General features: G+C 48.7%; 1 protein-coding gene across 1 annotated transcript; it reads left to right on the plus strand.

Moving 5' to 3' along the window:
* Positions 1-1,018: 1,018 nt before the first annotated feature.
* inpp4aa (inositol polyphosphate-4-phosphatase type I Aa) lies at positions 1,019-19,688 on the plus strand. The gene is given in 26 exon segments (XM_067251627.1): positions 1,019-1,157; positions 8,037-8,288; positions 8,482-8,553; positions 8,646-8,764; positions 9,172-9,288; positions 9,665-9,744; positions 10,241-10,358; positions 10,730-10,820; positions 11,306-11,453; positions 11,778-11,908; positions 12,007-12,111; positions 12,304-12,412; positions 12,800-12,817; positions 12,965-13,148; positions 13,625-13,843; positions 13,845-13,886; positions 14,349-14,499; positions 14,774-14,926; positions 15,000-15,032; positions 15,231-15,403; positions 15,894-16,017; positions 16,241-16,508; positions 16,686-16,783; positions 17,042-17,154; positions 17,652-17,806; positions 18,063-19,688. Coding segments are annotated over 25 exon segments (3,054 nt in total). The 5' UTR covers positions 1,019-1,157; positions 8,037-8,188; the 3' UTR covers positions 18,196-19,688.
* Positions 19,689-19,694: the final 6 nt, after the last annotated feature.

The following is a 19,694-nucleotide window of genomic DNA, read 5'->3' on the forward strand; positions in this document are numbered from 1 at the left end:
CCCCCTCAATATATTGATATAAATGTTCTACGCTACGACCACGCACGCTGTCCGAAATTATAATTCAAAAAAATAATTCGTCCCCCCCAATGTTGACTCCATGGCTACGGCCTTGGCAAGGACAGATAAATCACCTGAAATGTTTTGGTTGGTGGGTCAGACATTTTCAGCCATGTATCAGGGAGGTCACATTTTCTACAGCTATCAGGTCCAACTGTGAAAAAGTTTATAAGGAAAAGTTTCAAAACTTTTTTCGAAAATATTTTTTAACCTTTTGAAACAGTTTTTAAAACTTTCTTTCAAAAAAAATTAAAAACTGTTAGAAAATATTTTTTCAACCGTTTGAAAAACAAAATCTACCTGATGACACCCATCAAAATGTGACCTCTTGTTCCAAGGCAGACCCAAAAATGTTAATCTTGATGACATTCGCCGGCACCTGGGATCGAAAACTCCACCTTCCACATCTCAGATTCCACATACGGAACAGAAATTACATGGGGGGTTTATTTCAGGGCAGGGCTGTGTTGGGCCTTGCCACGAAATGCACCCCCTGCTAACTTTGACCAGGCAAGTGCCAGATGCCTGAAACCTACTGTGGTTAATCATAGTCCCATCAATACACAGTAAGAAGAATTTGATGATTTGCGCACAATGTTATGCTACTCTTGGCCGCAGTTGGGATCAAACATTCCACCTTCGACATTTTAAGCACGAACACTACCAGTTAAAACAACGGAAAGCTTGCTGTTCAAAGGACCGGTGTGGTGTTTAATCGATCAATCAATGTAACCGGGCGGTTAAGTATTTTGACGATAGCGATCAAAATATGTGACCTCTTGTTTCCAGGTCCAGCTGTTAACGGCCAGTGATAATTGATCTGTCACATCATCCCCTCATCAATTAATCGGCGCGTGACAGACCTGGCTGCAGACCAGAGAGAGCGCGCTCCTTGGATAGAAAAGGGGCGGGCCTTGTCAAAGAGATATTACGTCAGCATATGTCACTCCGAGCGTGGTGAAGAGCGGGGTAGGGCGAGTCATTCTCATCACTGCAGACACGGACGAGTCGAAGACCTGGTCAAGATGCGCATCCTAATGAAAAGAGCCGCACACAGCATTTTGACGAGGAAAATGGAATCTTGAAACACTCGTAATGTAAGTGTGAATTTTTTTAAATCCTGAATGAATTTATCAGATAGTGAAGCTGCGTAGACATGTTTTTGTTCAGCAGCAGGAGGATGCTTCTGTCGTACACCAGCTCAATGCTTCCCACAAGTAGCCTACAAGTATCACTGTGCTAAGATACAGACCTTAAACCTCTGTGTTCAAAATAATACAAAATACCCCTTATATTCTAACATAGATTCCGTTTATATTTATATACTGTAGGTCTTTGTGACAAAGGGATGCGGCCAAAAGCGGCTGCACATACAACAGCCAGCAATTGAGCATCAGCAGGACAGCAGATTATGTGACGCAATCTTTGTTATTGTCGGAGCACAGAGAAAAAGGCACGTTCAGTCACACTGATTAGAAGCGTCAGTAATATCCAACGGTAGATATAAACTCAAGGACTTAGCACATTGAACACGGGTTTTCATTCATTCTCCTTCTGAATCACGACCGCTTGTCGTAAACCGAGACTGCAGGCGGTTTGCTGAAGCCCAGAAGCTGTTTCATCCAAATAGCTTCTTTCCGGGCCTCGAAACCACACTGGTTGGGATGTTTACGTTGTGTCATCGTTTACATACACTATAAAAAGTCATGTTGACTAGGATTGAGAGGACTAATATTCTCTATTACCGATTGTCAATATTTGTCTCGCTATGGTGGCTGTAGATTGTGTTTTTCAGTGCGTTTACTAGACTCATGGGGGATTAAACTAAATCCGTTGAATTACAATCTTTTACAATTTGATTCCTTTGATTCCATTTGCCACAACAGACCAATGACTCTCACTCCTCCACGTGCCCCCGCCTCGGGGCCTTGTATTAGCATTGAGGCCAGCCGGGTCTACCAGGCAACCTCATTCCGAATAGGATCAAAAGTTTCCTTATGTGAGTGTGTGTCTTAGAAAGTAGCAACGGTGTTTGTGAAAGTGTGTCTGTCCATCACATATTCCTTTATAAGCAAACATCAGCTTCTTAGGCTTAGACAATTGTTTCCTTGTTGTCAGGGTGACAAGGGCACCTTTGTTCATTTCTCCTTCCTTTTTGTCAGTGTTCTGATTGAAGTCGTACGTGTGTGTGTCCGTGTCTGCATTGTACTTTGTCCTTTTTACCACTGAATGAATAGCTGTGCTTGCTTGCGGCATCTTCTCCAGAGTCCATAGTGACTTTGTTGCATCTGTCTGTACATGTCTATGAGCTGTCACTCCCATAGGAGCAGCGGTACCGTGATTGATTAGATACAATACAGAGTTGTAGGTGGGACACCAGTCACCTCCATAATGACGCGTAGACTTTGCAGTCCCATGGTAAGTGGATACAGTCTCACTGTGTACCCTTGTTAAATATTCCATGTCCATGGAAGAGTCATGGACAGGTAGTGACACAGACAGACAGACACATGACGGTAGATCAGAAGAGATAGAGAGATAAACAGAGTGTGTAGTTATGAGAAAGGAGAGAGAAGACGACTCAAGCCAAGCTCTCTGACAGTCCCCACACACACACACACAAACACACACAAACACAGTCAATCAATGGAAATGGAGAAGATCGGGGAGTCACAGGAGAATAGAGGTGAGAAACAAGGGAGGCAACATCAGGGGAAAGACAGTATGGGAGAGGGTCAAAAGGAGAGAAGGGCTAGAGACAGATATTAGAGATGGGAAGATGGGGGGTAGAGGAGAGGAAGAGAACCAATCAGAATGGACATGGAGAGAAGAGGAGGATGAAGGAGAAGGAGGGCTGGAGTGAGAGAGAGAGAGAGAGAGAGAGAGTGAGAGAGTGAGAGAGAGAGAGTGAGAGAGAGAGAGAGAGAGTGAGAGAGAGACAGTGAGAGAGAGAAGCACTGCAGTGCAGAAGGAGTTGACAGAGTCCATGGGGGGCTTGGTTTACCATGCAGAGCCCTTATCTGGGTCACTCTCCAGTCCAGACAGTATCCCCTACAGTACTGTACCACCCAGACATGGGCCCCAGTCTGCACCTCTCTCTCTCTCTGTCTCTCTCTCGCTCTCTTTTGCTCTCTCGCTCTCTCTCTGCCTCCACTGGTGCACTCCCTGCACCCTCGTTAGACCACAACAGGACCCCTTGTTCTCCTCACTCTCTCTTCTTTTCCTCCACCTCCTCTCCTCTCTCCTCTCTCCTCCTCTCTTCCCCTCACCTCACCTCTCCTCCCCTCCTCCTCTCCCCTCTCCTCTCTTCTCCCCTCTCCTCCTCTCCTCCTCTCCTCTCTCCCACAGGGGCCCTGTCATTTGAGCATAACTGATAGATGCTACAACGATGTTTTAAAGATGTCGCCTTGCTTCCTGCTGCTTCCTCTCAGATCTACAGGGGGCTTCCCACAGAGCCCCCCCCACACAGAGCCCCCCCCCACAGAGCCCCCCCACAGAGCCCCCCCCCCCATGCATAGCCTCCCTCTTTCCCTTCAGCTCCAGGCACTGTGGATTACAGCCTGTTCCCACTGACTACCATTCCTACTCTCTCTCTCTCACACACACACAAGCACACACACACACAGGCAGCCTAATGATGCTGACATGAATTACCAGCCTACACTAATTGCCTACTGTTTGGTTTTATACACGGCTGCCAGAATAACAGATTAAACTGGCAATAACCATTTGTGTGTGTGTATGTGTGTGTCTGTCTGTATCTCTGTGTTGAAAGCCTTGAGTGTGTATGCGTAGCATCATGGCGCATGTATGAATCTAAGCACACATTTGCAATGGTGTATGTTGTGACGTCAGCACGCACAGACGCACGTGTAAAAATAGACCTTCATGTAGAGCTGTCCTTACCCATGGATGCACAGACACACACACACACACAAACGGCTATTTGTCAACACAAACATTTACATGCACTCATGTTCCCGCACACACACACGCACACACACACACACACACACACATACACACACACACACACACACACAGGAGCAGGTGCAGTGTTCTACCAGTAAATTATGCATCTGTGTTTGGATCAAGGGGTCCGGAACTCAAGATGAACCTGTATACGTATGGGCAAGCGGATGTGTATGTGAGAGCATTCGTGTGTGTGTGGGTATCTGTGCTGAATGTGCGCAGGAGGAAGTGTCAGACCAAACAGGAAACAGTGACTTTACTCTGGAGGGTAATCTGTCGATCTGTTAGTCTGAAGGGTAAAATGAAGATCTGTTAGTCTGGAGGGTAATCTGTCGATCTGTTAGTCTGAAGGGTAATCTGAAGATCTGTTAGTCTGGAGGGTAATCTGTCGATCTGTTAGTCTGGAGGGTAATCTGTCGATCTGTTAGTCTGAAGGGTAATCTGAAGATATGTTAGTCTGGAGGGTAATCTGAAGATCTGTTAGTCTGAAGGGTAATCTGAAGATCTGTTAGTCTGGAGGGTAATCTGTCGATCTGCTAGTCTGAAGGGTAATCTGAAGATCTGTTAGTCTTGGTTTTTGCCTCTGTTATCATCTTTCTTTTTTTCTCTCACTTTCATCATATCCCTCCTCTCTTCTCCCTCCTTTTCAGATTTTAGAAACACATTATGCTTAAAAACATCATCTTTTATATTTTCCCTGACGTCAACGTGGTGGGTTCTTTTCAAATTTCTGGTGGGTTGACACTCAAGCACATACAGTAAAAGGATTAGCGGTCATTTCCTGTTTGTGTTACAAGGCCTGTTGTCAGAGACCATGTCTGGCTGTGCCACAGATGACTCTTTCACTACAGTTTTGGCTTTCCAGTGGGTAACCATGCTTCAAACATCCAGTTTTGGGTGCTGAGGTGAGACGGAGGCCTCATACTGATGTTTTCCTGTCATATGTTGCTGTAGATGTTGTGTGACGACTATGATCCAAGTTTTATTGTTACATTTCTTGATGGTTGTACTGATACTAAAATAGTATCAGTATAGTTAGTAGATATGTACTGATACTAAAATAGTATCAGTACTAAAGTAGCTTTGATTCCTTAAACAGCATCCAGGATATGTTTAATTCATATGTTTATTTAATCAGTATGCCCTGTGTGAAATACACCGAGGCTCTGTGAGACCAGGGTTCTGGCAAGGAGGTTCTCGATAATTAATACAGTAGTAGTAGTGTAGTGTTAGTAAGGAGGTAGTGTTAGTAAGGATGTAGTGTTAGTAGAGATGTAGTGTTAGTAAGGATGTAGTGTTAGTAGAGATGTAGTGTTAGTAAGGATGTAGTGTTAGTAGAGATGTAGTGTTAGTAGAAATGTAGTGTTAGTAAGGAGGTAGTGTTAGTAGAGATGTAGTGTTACTAAGGATGTAGTGTTAGTAGAGATGTAGTGTTAGTAGAGATGTAGTGTTAGTAGAGATGTAGTGTTAGTAAGGAGGTAGTGTTAGTAGAGATGTAGTGTTAGTAGAGATGTAGTGTTAGTAAGGATGTAGTGTTAGTAGAGATGTAGTGTTAGTAAGGATGTAGTGTTAGTAGAGATGTAGTGTTAGTATAGATTTAGTGTTAGTAGAGATGTAGTGTTAGTAAGGATGTAGTGTTAGTAGAGATGTAGTGTTAGTAAGGATGTAGTGTTAGTAGAGATGTAGTGTTAGTAAGGATGTAGTGTTAGTAGAGATGTAGTGTTAGTAGAGATGTAGTGTTACTAAGGATGTAGTGTTAGTAGAGATGTAGTGTTAGTAGAGATGTAGTGTTAGTAAGGATGTAGTGTTAGTAGAGATTTAGTGTTAGTAGAGATGTAGTGTTAGTAGAGATGTAGTGTTACTAAGGATGTAGTTTTAGTAGAGATGTACTGTTAGTAAGGATGTTGTGTTAGTAGAGATTTAGTGTTGGAGATTAAGTGTTAGTAGGCGCAAGGACAGCTGTGAGCTTTTCCTGTTCTTTCACATCAGGCCTAATCTACCACACTGAAATTCAGGTTCTCCATTTCTCCATCTGTCTACTGAAGTCCTGAAGTCAGCATGATGTAGACGCGTGTCACAATCACAATCACATCGAGCAGCTCGTCCCGATGGCGTGGGGGGTGCGACGGGGCTGACAAAGGAGAGAGAAAAAGTGATAGCAGTAACATTGCACGCCCTAAACAATTCAAGGGCCTCTTGTCAGCCTTTGCGGGGGGAAGAGAGGAGAGTGTGGTACTAGCACACCATGACAAACAGACAGTTTGGCACTTTATCCCCTTGTCTCATTCTATTAAGGCAACACAGAGCTGGGGGGGACCTGCATGGGGGGGGGGGGGCAAGAGGACAAGGAGAGAGAGCAGAGTAAGGGAGGGGGTGGATTGTCAGAAATATTAATCTATCAAGCATTGCACACAGTCGGTGAACAAATTTAAGAAAGCTTTATTGCTTGCGGCCGCAAGGAGACAAAACATCACACGCCATTGTGCTACAAAGTTTGTCTAGCTCCCCAGTCTTCAGGTAAGACTATTTATTGGTGAGAAGTCCCCTCCCCTGCATATCAGCTGTCAATATGATCGATCCCAGAGGTAGAGTGCGCGTGGACGTGGAAACTTACAGAGTTCTCTGACCCTAGGCTTGACCACATGATTCACTCAAGACAGATAAGATTAACACATTTATTGCACCTCTAGTATGATAATGGTCAACCTAGGTCAGTTTGTTTGTGTCAGCCTAGTGTCATCTATAGGTCATATGAGGTCAGATGGCTGAGCGGTTAGGGAGTCGGGCTATTAATCAGAAGGTTGTTGGTTCGATTCCCCGGCTCTGCAAAACGATGTTGTGTCCTTGGGCAAGGCGTTTCACCCTACTTGCCTCGGGGGGAATGTCCCTGTGCTTATTGTAAGTCGCTCTGGATAAGAGTGTCTGCTAAATGTAAATATGGGCAGAGGGCTCTCTACTGACAAGGAATGCCAAGCACCAGTATTTTTCCCTATACAGTATCATGTTACATTCTTAATTTCTCTGACATGGATGGTGGATGGAGAGTTGATTTGGCATGACCCCAGAGCTAGATAGATGGTTTCCTGTTTTTACACAGTTTCCGTGACACAGTGTGACATGGCAGGTGCACAGACGAGCCTTCTTCTAATCTGCCAGCCATGCCTAAAAAGATTGTGTGTGTGTGTTTGTGCGCATGCTCTTTCCTTGGTGCAGATTTGCATTCATGCAAACTATGTCTGGGATTGAATGAGTGTGTGTGTGTGCGTGTGTGTGTTGAAGGAGTGACGCAGGGAGAGCATGACTCATACGCCAGCTTGCTTGTGGTAACGATACAAAAGGCAGAATGAATCAGGATCAATCTGGGTTTCTGTTCTCTTGGAAGTTGAGGTGTGGAGACGTGACTGAGGTGAGAGAGACAAACAGCCCATATTTGCATGTCTGTCATATTTGTTATGATATAAATGCAATGTGAACAGACCCAATGGACACTTGAAACAGCTGTGTTAAAAGTAACAATAGTAGCAGTTTGTGTGGTTAGAGCTGTGCGTTAAGTGTGGAACAACATGATCTCTGAAAAGACACTGACATCCGACTGAATGTCTTCCAGTCAACTCTGTTGCTAGGTGAAGTGTAAAGAGAGTTACGTTATTAGTTACAAGATGACACTTTCCCCTGTTCCTCTCTATAGCTCCCTCGCTCTCCCTCTCTCGGTCTGTCTTTCTATCTCTCTCTCCCTCTCTCTTCACACCCCACAGCTGTGTGAAAAGTCACACAGCTGTCACTTTCCCCTATCTAAGCCCCATTTTACTGCTTATATGAGCCCTTTCTAAAGACAGGGGAAATACGCGCTCCTCCACTTCCCTGACACTGCACTATGAAACAAGTTCCTCCTCCTCTCACAGCCTCACATCAGAAACTCTCTGGTAATCACAGGCTACTCTTCTTTGAAACTGTTCAGATCCTTCATATGAGCTGATCAACCCTCTCTCCATCTCTCTCTCCAGATTAGCCAGTAGAGGACCGATCACAACATTTGGGAAGGACCCCTGGACCCCCCTGGATCTAGACAGGAGCCCTAGAGGATCTGTACACATCAACCCCTCCTTCTAACGACCCGACCCTCTTCTCTGACCCCTGACCCCCCACAACCGCCAGCATGTCAGGGAAGGAGCGCAGCCCACGGCATCGCCCGTGGTCGGTGTACCGAGCCAACACCTTCGACCTCTCAGCGGAGATGATGGGGCTGGCCCTCTCAGGTAACTAGGCAACCTTTACCATGGTTACGGATCGTGCGTGTGGTGATGTCTATGGAGATCGATCCCGAACTCAGGAGACTCTGCTTGAAACCATCTCTCACCTCCCCCTCCCTCCCCCTCCCTCCCTCGTTCATTATCTTCATATCTCCCTTCCTCCTCCTCTTCCTCTCCGCCCCACCCCTTCATCTCCTAGGCAACAGTCAGGACCCAGATGAGCCTGTGTTGGAGTTCAGTCTGGGATGACAACATTGGCAACGTACTTTAGGTCTCCTCATAACTAGATCAGTGAGAGTGGAGCTCTGTGTTGACCTGTCAGTCTTGATCCATAACGTCCTCCATCTCCGCTCCTCCCCCCAGCCTGCAGTGAGCTGGTCACCCCCGCCCTGGACCGGAAGCCCACCAGCTTTGTGGCGGTCAGCTGCACCACGCCCCCTCAGGCCTTCTGGACCAAGCACGCCCAGACCGAGATCATCGAGGTACCGCAACATGACCACAACATGACCACAACATGACTGTCAAGCTGTTAGTGTGTTTGTAGCCAAAGTCAACTTTCTCTTACCCTGTCCCTCTTTCTCTCTCTTGCTCCCTCTGTCTCTCTCTCTCTCCCTCCTCATCTCTCTCTCTCTTCTCTCTCTCTCTCTCTCTCTCTCTCTCTCTCTCTCTCTCTCTCTCTCTCTCTCTCTCTCTCTCTCTCTCTCTCTCTCTCTCTCTCTTGTCTCTCTCTCTCTCTCTCTCTCTCTCTCTTGTCTCTCTCTCTCTCTCTCTCTTGTCTCTCTCTCTCTCTCTCTCTCTCTCTCTCTCTCTCTCTTGTCTCTCTCTCTCTCTCTCTCTCTTGTCTCTCTCTCTCTCTCTCTCTCTCTCTCTCTCTTGTCTCTCTCTCTAGGGCACCAGTAACCCTATCTACCTGAGCAGCATAGCCTTCTTCCAGGACTCTCTGATCACACAGCAGACCCAGGTCAAGCTGTCTGTGTACGATGTCAAGGACCGCGCCCAGGGAACGGTGAGGAGCAACCACACAACTACCAAACACTACCAAACACTCTCTCTCTCTCTCTCTCTCTCTCTCTCTCTCTCTCTCTCTCTCTCTCCTGTCTCTCTTTTCTTCTCTCTGTCTCCCTGTTTCTCTTTCTCTCTGTCTCTTCTCTCTCTCCCCTCCCACACAGGAAAAGACACACAATGACAATAATGTGACAATTTGGTTATAACGCGTCTCATGTGTTACCTGATATTGAAACTCATACGCATGACTAAGTTTGGTCATTCATGTACGAAACACGTGATGCTATCCTACCTTCTATTTCTCACTTTGTTTTGCTCTGTCTTTGTTGTGTGTGTGTATGTGGTGTGTGTCTGTGGTGTGGGGATGTGTGTGTCAGATGTACATGCTAGGTTCAGCTATGTTTCCGGTCAAAGAACTCCTGCAGGACAAGCACCACAGACTGCACCTAACCCTCAGGTACGCACACGCACACACACACAAACACACACAAACATTTGTTTGTGCAGAACAGGGGATTAAACTGGTTCCTGCAAACATATATGATATGGTGATATTCCTAATATCACCATAAAAATTTGAATCTCTAGCAGTGGGCCAGACCAATAAAGCTACATTACTGTAAAACTTTTTACATTTTAGTCATTTAGCAGACGCTCTAATCCAGAGCGATTTACAGTAAGTACAGGGACATTCCCCCAAGGCAAGCAGGGTGAAGTGCCTTGCCCAAGGACACGTCATTTGGCACAGCCGGGAATCGAACTGGCAACCTTCAGATTACTAGCCCGATTCCCTAACCGCTCAGCCACCTGACTCCCTACTTGTTTTTACACCCAGGCTGTGTAGTCGCCCCCCCCCCTGTGGGAAAGGGTTCGCAACTTGTTGTTGAAATGTTGTCCTGAACTGCTGTGATGTTGAGCCGGCTGTTCTGATAAGCGTGTCCCACGGTCGCCAGGTCGGCAGAGAACGAGCGGACGGGAAACATCACCATCATCGCCTGGCAGATCGAGGAGAGGCGGGAACAGAGGGCCCCTGTTGCTAGGTTACAGCGCGGCGACACCGTCAACGGGAGAGTGAGTGGAACGAGATGGGTCACCGGGTACACACACACACGTCATATATATTTATACACACACACACAAATAACACACACGCATGCATGCATGCACGTGCACACACATATACACACATGCACGCATGCACACGTATACACACACAAAAGGAAGCCTGTATCTATACCTTGTCTCTGTGTTGACCTCTCACCTGGGGCTGGGGGCTGGGAGGGGGTCGGGGGGGGGTCACCAGGCCTGTCACTACAGTTCAGTGGAGGAGGACAGGAGTTATATGTTACTCACCCCCACTTACCAGTAGCTCTTTCACATCTCCCCTCGATAGGAGGCGTTTGATGCTCATCAGTGTGTGTGTGTGTGTTTGTGTGTTTTAGATGGTGCTCCCAGTAGATGAGAGTCTGACTGAGTCCATTGGCATCCGGTCCAAGTCTGCCTCTCTCTGCAAAGACACACTGCTCAAGGCTGGTGAGTGTGTGTGTGTGTGTGTGTGTGTGTGTGTGTGTGTGTGTGTGTGTGTGTGTGTGTAACAGCAGCTGTAGTCACTTATAGCACATATAATATATGTAGATATGAGTGTTTGAGGAACTACCTGACTGATGAACTGGAAGTTCAAACAGAATGATCTATTCAAACAGATTGATAAATGTTGATGTGGATTTGCAATGTTCTGTATTCCCTACATTTATGAGTGTATGTCTGTGTGCGTGTGTGTGTGTATTTATCTGTATGTGTGTGTGTCTGTACTATGTGTTTGTATGTGTACTGTGTGTGTGTGTGTGTGTGTGTGTCTGTACTATGTGTGTGTCTGTACTATGTGTGTGTATATGTACTGTGTGTGTGTGTCTGTACTATGTGTGTGTATATGTACTGTGTGTGTGTGTCTGTACTATGTGTGTGTATGTGTACTGTGTGTGTGTGTGTGTGTGCGTGGCTGTGTGTGTGTGTTGCAGTGTTCGGGGGCACCATGTCCCGTATGTACCGCTTCCCCACCACGGACGGGAACCACCTGAGGGTTCTGGAGCAGATGGCCGAGAGCGTGCTCTCTCTACACATCCCCCGGCAGTTCGTCAAACTGCTGCTGGAGGAGGATGCTGTCAGGTGTGTGGACAACATCCAGGAGAACGCGCGTGTGTGTGTGTGTTAGGGTTGGGCGATAGGAACATATTTGACTGTCGACAACCGTCACTACTTCAATCGGCAATTAGCGATGTATTCGTCATGTCGCCCTTGATGTATGTCTGTCCATGAGTGTTTGTAAGCTATGGTGTGTGTGTGTGTGTGTGTTGCTCACTGTGTGTGTGTTGCTCACGGTGTGTGTGTGTGTGTGTTGCTCACTGTGTGTGTGTGTGTGTTGCTCACTGTGTGTGTGTGTGTGTGTGTGTGTGTGTGTGTGTGTGTGTGTGTGTGTGTGTGTGTGTGTAGGGTGTGTGAGCTGGAGGAGCTGGGCGAGTTGTCTCCGTGCTGGGAGAACCTGAGGAGAGACATCATCACTCAGTACCAGACCATCATCCTCACCTACCAGGAGACCATCAGTGACCTGCACGAATACAAGGGTCAGTACACACACACACACACACACACAACTGAAACATATATAGTGTGTTTCTTTTCTTATCTCCTCTCTCCTCCTCTTCTCTCCTCTCTTCTCCAGGTCCCTCCTTCAAGTCCAGCACTCTGAAGGCAGAGAAGAAGCTGGAGTTCATCCCCACCAACCTGCACGTTCAGAGGATGAGGGTACAGGGAGAGTCAGGCTACGGTAGGCATCACACCTGGACAGCGTGACTTGTTTAATGACTGACAGAACGATTTGTGGATTTACCGTTCAATTGATTGATTGGTGGTGGGACATCTTGGCAGATGGACATTTGAAAGAAAATTATTAATCGATGGTTTATGGGGTTATTGGTGGTGTGATTGATGTTGGCTCTGTGTCGCCCCCTGCTGTCAGACCGCACGTATGATGTGGTGACCATCGGAGCCCCGGCTGCGCACTATCAGGGTTTCAAAGGCTGCGGCCTCCGCAAGCTGGTGCACAAGCTGGAGGAAGCCAGGAAGCAGTGAGTACACATAGCCCATAGGACTAACCCCACACTCTGTCATGCTCCTAGCCCCACACTCTGTCATGCTCCTAGCCCCACACTCTGTCATGCTCCTAGCCCCACACTCTGTCATGCTCCTAGCCCCACACTCTGTCATGCTCCTAACCCCACACTCTGTCATGCTCCTAACCCCACACTCTGTCATGCTCCTAGCCCCACACTCTGTCATGCTCCTAGCCCCACACTCTGTCATCTCCTAGCCCCACACTCTGTCATGCTCCTAGCCCCACACTCTGTCATGGTGCACCTGTACGTGACTTACATTCTGTCTGTGTGCAGAGGTCTGTAGTTGAAAAGGATTCCAGCATTTTGACTGTGGTTTGTTTGTTTTGTCCTCTTGCTTAGCGCTTATAAGGAGGAAAGGTGAGGTTGTTTACATTACCTCTGCTTGCAGTGCTGCCCCTTGGTAGGCACTTGGTAGTTGAGACTATCTACTCTATCTACTCTATTGTCCATGACCATGGTTATTTTTTCTCACCTACACACACACACACACACACACCTCTGCAGTTCTGGCTCGGGATCGAAAGCCGTGGCGTACCTACCTCAGGATGTGGTGAGGGCGAAGGAGCTGATTGGTCAGATCAACACCCTGAAGACCCAGGTGTGCTACTACGCTGAGCGCTTGTCCCGCGCGGCCAAGGAACGCTCCGCCAACGCCCTGGAGAGAACCCTCGCCATCCTCACTGAGAAGGTAGGGCAGGGGGAGGGAGAGGAGGGAGGGAGGGCAGGGGGAGGGAGAGGAGGGAGGGAGGGCAGGGGGAGGGAGAGGAGGGGGAGGAGGGAGGGCCGGGGGAGGGAGAGGAGGGAGAGGAGGGAGGGCCGGGGGAGGGAGAGTGAGAGGAGGGAGGGCTGGGGGAGGGAGAGGAGGGAGAGGAGGGAGGGCCGGGGGAGGGAGAGGATGGAGGGAGGGCAGGGGGAGGGGGGAGGAGGGAGAGGAGGGAGGGCCGGGGGAGGGAGAGGAGGGAGGGCCGGGGGAGGGAGAGGAGGGAGGGCCGGGGGAGGGAGAGGGAGAGGAGGGAGGGCCAGGGGAGGGAGAGGGAGAGGAGGGAGGGCCGGGGGAGGGAGGGGAGGGAGAGATGGAGACAGGAGGGAAGACAGTAGCTTCCACATGCTCCAACTACCTCTTTTTCCATCCTACTGCATCTTCTTCTCCTCTTCTCCCTCCAGACTCGCCAGCTGGTGACTGTGTGTGACTCCAAACTCCTCTCGTCGGCCATCTTGGCCCTGGCGGCCGCGCGTCCCGAGGGCATCGCCCCCCAGGGCACGCCCTCGCCCTCCTCCTCCTCCCTCTCGCCCTCCTCCCGCTCCCCGTCCCGCTCGCCCTCGCGCCACTCGCCCTCCCGCCTCTCCACCTCGCCCTCGCGCCACCCCGAGGGCGACAGGGGCAAAGCGGACCTCTCTACCGGCCGACTGGCACGAGGAGGACTGGGTGAGAGCGGCCTGCTTGACTGGTCTTCTGAAGCCGGAGACCAACTAGACAGGATCCCAGTCCTGTGGAGTGGAGTCATGCACAAGGAAATCAACTGCATAGCTGTTTTAATGACTGTTGAATATTTGCCTCTCTTCCTCTGGCTGTCTGTCTTTCCCTCTCTCCCTCTATCTCCTTCTCTTTCTCTCTGTCTCCATCTCTCTTTGTCTCTCTCTGTCTCCATCTCTCTCTGTCTCTCTCTGTCTCTATCTCTCTCCCTCTCCTCCATCCCGGCCTGTCTCTTCCTCTCTCTCTCTCCTCCTCCTGTCTCTCTCTCCCTCCTCCCTGTCTCTCTCCCTCCTCCTCCCTGTCTCTCTCCCTCCTCCTCCCTGTCTCTCTCTCCCTCCTCCTCCCTGTCTCTCTCTCCCTCCTCCTCCCTGTCTCTCTCTCCCTCCTCCTCCCTGTCTCTCTCTCTCCCCCCAGGGGAAGGTGTGGCTGAACGTGGAGAAGAGTCTGGAGTGTGTGATCCAGAGGGTGGAGCGTCTGCTGCAGAGAGACAGGATGGAGAGCGACAGCAGCTGTGAGGACGTCTTCCTGGCTGCTGAGGGCCAGCAGGAAGGCAGAACTAAGAAAGGTACACACACACACGCATGCACACACACACACACGCATGCACACACACACGCATGCACACACACACGCATGCAAGCACAGGCAAAGATGCTTAAACAGACACATACACAGTCACTCAGTCACTCATTCACTCTCTTTCCATTCTCCCCCTGCTTGTTAAATTGATTGATTGATTTGATAGTTGGTTGGCTTATTGTTCGGTTAAATGACGGACTGATTGATCAGGACACCAATAACAGCGTGCCTCGGTTGAAATGTAACATGTGTCTCATGAGGTATCCTTAGTAACCAGGAAGCGTTCTGGATACACCCCGGATGTAAACAGAAGAACTTCCTGTCCCCGTCAACATGTCCTCTTCCTCTATCGTCATCATCCTCCCATTGTCACCAGACCCTTGCATGCCCGCCCCGCCCTAACGGAGACTGCTGTAGGTTTGAAGCACCTATATTAGCACTGGAGGAAGTTACAGTTCTTTTAAACATACCTTCTCTCTCCTCTAGATGGCAGTCCTGAGGGGGAAAAACGCTCTCCAGGTAAGATGATATACAGTATAGTACATACAATTTGTGTATGTGTGTGTGTTTCTGTCTCTTTGTACCTGTTTGTGTGTCTGTATGGCTGCTCCTGTGTGTGTGTGTGTGTGTGTGTGTGTGTGTGTGTGTGTGTGTGTGTGTGTGTGTGTGTGTGTGTGTGTGTGTGTGTGTGTGTAACGTCCACCCTGCCTCCGCCAGGCGAGTGGAGCGAGGCTCTCTACCCCCTGCTGACCACACTGACTGAGTGTGTGTCCCTGATGAGCGACAAGGCCAAGAAGTCCATGGTGTTCCTGCTGATGCAGGACAACGCCCCCACCATCGCCAGCAGCCTCACGCTGCAGTACCGCCGGGACGTGGTCTTCTGCCAGACTGTAGGTCCACCACACCGCCCTCACATTAGACCTCACACACCCTGATCTGCCAGACTGGAGGTCCACCACACCGCCCTCACATTAGACCTCACACACCCTGATCTGACAGACTAGAGGTCCACCACACCGCCCTCACATTAGACCTCACACACCCTGATGCTGGAGAGAGGGAGGGATTCAGCAACACACATGTCCTAATGGTGTATGGAGGGATGGATTATATACTGCCCAAAATATTAGAGGGATGTATGGATGGATGCATTATATACAACCCATATGAAAATACAGGAGGTGTGGATGGATTGATGGATGATTGATGATGATGGATTGTTGGTTCTTGTTTGTGTGCAGCTGTTAGTATAGTTAGTCCACATAGTTCACATATTTAAATTTTAGGTATATGTTTATTGTATGCACCTTCCTGCCAAAGCAAATTCCTTGTCTGTGCAAACTTTCATGGCGAATAAATCCCATTCTGATTGTGATTCAGCTCACAGCCCTGATCAGCGGCTTCGTGATCAAGCTGAGGAACTGTCTCTGTGACGACGGCTTCCTAAGGCAGCTGCACACCATTGGCCTGCTGGTCCAGTACGAGGGCCTGCTCAGCACCTACGGTCAGTCTGACTGTGTGTGTGTGTCTGTGTGTGTGCGTTTGTGTCTGTCTGTCTGTGTGTGTCTCTGTATGCATGTGTGTGCCTGTGTGTGTAGGTGTGTTTGTGTGTGTATGTGTTTGTGTCGTGCATGTGAGTCTGTGTGCTTGCGTGTTTGTGTGTGTCTTAACATGTATTTGTTTCCAGTATATCAGATGAACCATGTGACTCTACGTTCCTCTTAAAGGGGAGGAGCTGGCCATGCTGGAGGACATGAGTGTGGGCGTGCTGGACCTGCGGAACGTCACATTTAAGGTTACCCAGGCAACCTCCGGGTTCAGCCCGGACATGCTTCCCGTCATCACCGGGAACCGGAACGGCTTCAATGTCAGGGTTCCGTTGCCGGGGGCGATGTTTGACGCGTTGCCGCGGGAGATCCAGAATGGCATGCTGCTGCGCGTGCAGCCTGTTCTGTTCAACGTAGGGATCAACGAGCAACAGACACTCGCTGAGAAGTGAGGAGAGAGGCCCAGGTCCTCCAGTAACGTCTGTGTGTGTGTGTGTGTGTGTGTGGGCCCAGGTCCTCCATTAACGTCTGTGTGTGTGTGTGTGTGTGGGCCCAGGTCCTACAGTAACGTGTGTGTGTGTGTGTGTGGGCCCAGGTCCTCCAGTAACGTGTGTGTGTGTTTCAGGTTTGGAGACACGTCTCTGCAGGAGGCGGTGAACACAGAGAGCATGGCTCGTCTCAGCTCCTACTACGACCAGTTCAAGGAGGTCCTGCCAGAGGAGAGTGAGTCAGCACAGCCATGCTTCACTACGCTAACACTACAATCTACCTCTATCATCTGCTGTGTATATTCTACTGCTCAAATCTACTCTGCTATCATTGTGAACCAACTGTAAGCACATTATCAAGTCTGTGTGGTATTTATGCCAGAGTGTGTGCAGGGAACAGTTTTCATCTCAATGATTTCTGAGTCGCTAGGTGACCATCTCTCCTTCTTTCATCCCCGCTCCTCCCTCCGTCTCTCTCCTCCCGCCCGCCCAGGCCTCCCTCGTTCCCGCAGCCAGACCAGTGTTCCTGAGCTGCTGAAGATGCTGAGCAACAACATCAACGCCAAGAAGAGCAAGAACGTCGACATTCTCTGGCAGGCAGCCGAGGTAGAGAAGCTCTACTGTTGTTTATCTTTCTCCCTCTCGCTCTTCCTGTCTCTCTCTCTCTCTCTCTCTCTTCCTGTCTCTCGCTCTTCCTGTCTCTCTCTCTTCCTGTCTCTCTCTCTCTCTTCCTATCTCACTCCCCCCTTTCTTCCTGTCTCTCTCTCTCTCTTCCTGTCTCTCTCTCTCTCTCTCTACCTGTCTCTCTCTCTCTCTTCCTGTCTCTCTCTTCCTGTCTCTCTCTCTCAGGCTTCAGATACATGTAATATTGATGTGACTGAGGAGCATACCCTCCACGTTCCTCCATGTCTCCTCTCTCTCTCCTCACACCTCCTCCCCCTCCTCCCCTCCCTTCCCCTCCTCCCCTCCCTTCCTCCCTCCCCTCCCTCCTCCTCCTCCCTCCCCCTCCTCCCCTCCCCCCCTCCCCCTCCTCCTCCCTCCCCCTCCTCCTCCTCCACCTCCCCTCCCTCCCCTCCTCATCCCCCTCCTCCCCTCCCTCCCAGGCATGTCGGCGTCTGAACGGCATGCGCTTCACCAGCTGTAAGAGCGCCAAGGACCGCACGGCCATGTCTCTGACGCTGGAGCAGTGTCTGGTGCTGCAGCAGGAGCACGCCATGGCGCCGCAGGTCTTCTCCCAGGCCCTCGACTGCATGAGGAGGTAGGGCTGCCCCTTCTCCTGCCTGAATACAAATACACACTTTCACCTGACTCACACCACCATTGGGGGAATTATTTAGTTTATGATTTAGTAGTTGTCGTAGTAGTGAAAATGTTTCGGTATCGGGAGCAGATATATATAGGTATTTACAAGGTATGTCCCACAGGGAAAATAAATATATCCATCCATCTAAAATACTGTTTTCTGTCTCTTGTCTTCTCCTCTCCACCCCCCCCCTCCACCCCCCCACCCCCAGTGAGGGCTGCCGGAGAGAGAACACAATGAAGAATGTGGGATGTCGTAAATATGCCTTTAACTCCCTCCAACTGAAGGCCTTCCCCAAGCAGTACCGCCCCCCAGAGGGCACGTATGGGAAAGTAGAGACCTGATTGGACACTCAATCTGTCCGTCTCGAAAAATAACCCAGAGGAGGAATGGGAACAAGAATAAAGAAACCCTACACAAAAAAATAACAAATATCGACACACACATCTCTTCGTTTAGTGGTCACTGTTAATAAGGTCATGTTCCAGTGTTACCAGAGGTCGTTTATCTCTCTGTAGCTCCCTGACTATTGAACCACAGAGTATTCTTGGTCTTGATAGCCATGCCACAACACACCAAGCACCAACAGAGACATGGCTTTCTATCTAGCTTTCACAGTAGCTCAGCGTGCATCTAAGATCTTCTGCAAACTCACGACCTCCTCCCAACGACCTCTTAACGTGACGCCAAGGCATGCAGAGGGTCCCACGGGCTCACAACCAGAAACCTTTCTTAATCTTAATCGCCAATCCCTGTTGCTTCTGCCAAATGACTATACTAAAGTGAATCAGAGCCACTGCGCCGATACTTCATAAAACAGAATCAGATTGGGCCTTAAACCAGCTGAGTCACTATTATATAGAGAAGCCCTTGTTTTAGTTTTAGAGCTCTTAGTCAGTTTACAGTTTCAGTTTTTCATCAGTTATTCCTGTTTTTTCTGTTGTGTCTCACAATAAATCAAGCACAGACGTCTTTGAAATGTCAAATGTTTCGAAGCTGAGGATATTGCTGTAGGTCATCCCATAAATGTGAATTACTTTTGTTGACGTAGTGTGGTTACTGTCATGAATCTAGACTTTAGACAGAGGCTTTTGTTGTAAGGTCAGCAAAAAAGACATTACAGTAGATTACAGCCAAACAAGATCAATGTGGACAATCTCCTGTCCTCTTGTTACACATCAAATGTACCTGTGTCAACCTGCTAGAAGAATGTATGGAACATGATAGATCTCGGCTCTCCAAGAGTCTTACAGGATAGGTTCTGGTCATCTGAATCCAAGTTAACACGGACAACGAGGATTCAGGACAAGATGTTGAGACGATGTTAAAACCTGAAGCAAAGGGGAATGTTCTTTTCCGAATGCAAGCTGACACGTGACACCTCACATGCTACGGTATCGTAGACGGGAAGGTTTTGTGCATGGTTGAATACATGTGTTAGAAAGTTCTTTGTGTGACGTCTGTACTGGGGTCAGATAACATGTTGACCTTTGGCCAGCATCCATAGATCTAGATTCTAGAGCACATGGAAGATGTATAGTAGATCTGACATGTAGGCTGTTGTGGAGTGATCTTCACCTATTATACCTCAGTTAGGACAAGATTCTGTCAGTATCTACACTTGGTCTTTGAGTTGAAAAGTATCTCACAATATAATTTCACACAGATTATTTATGCTGATTCACTGAAAACGTTGCCAAATGCTGATGCAGTTATAGTTTAATCCATTGATCGTGTGAATGAACAACACGTCGGATGTTTTTGGCGATAAAATATCTTTGCTGTAAAATGTGCTCTTGTTCTTTACTCTCTCCTGTACCCCTGCTATTAAAAACTAAATAAA

This window comes from Osmerus mordax, chromosome 2, assembly GCF_038355195.1.
Source record: "Osmerus mordax isolate fOsmMor3 chromosome 2, fOsmMor3.pri, whole genome shotgun sequence".
NCBI lineage: Eukaryota > Metazoa > Chordata > Actinopteri > Osmeriformes > Osmeridae > Osmerus > Osmerus mordax.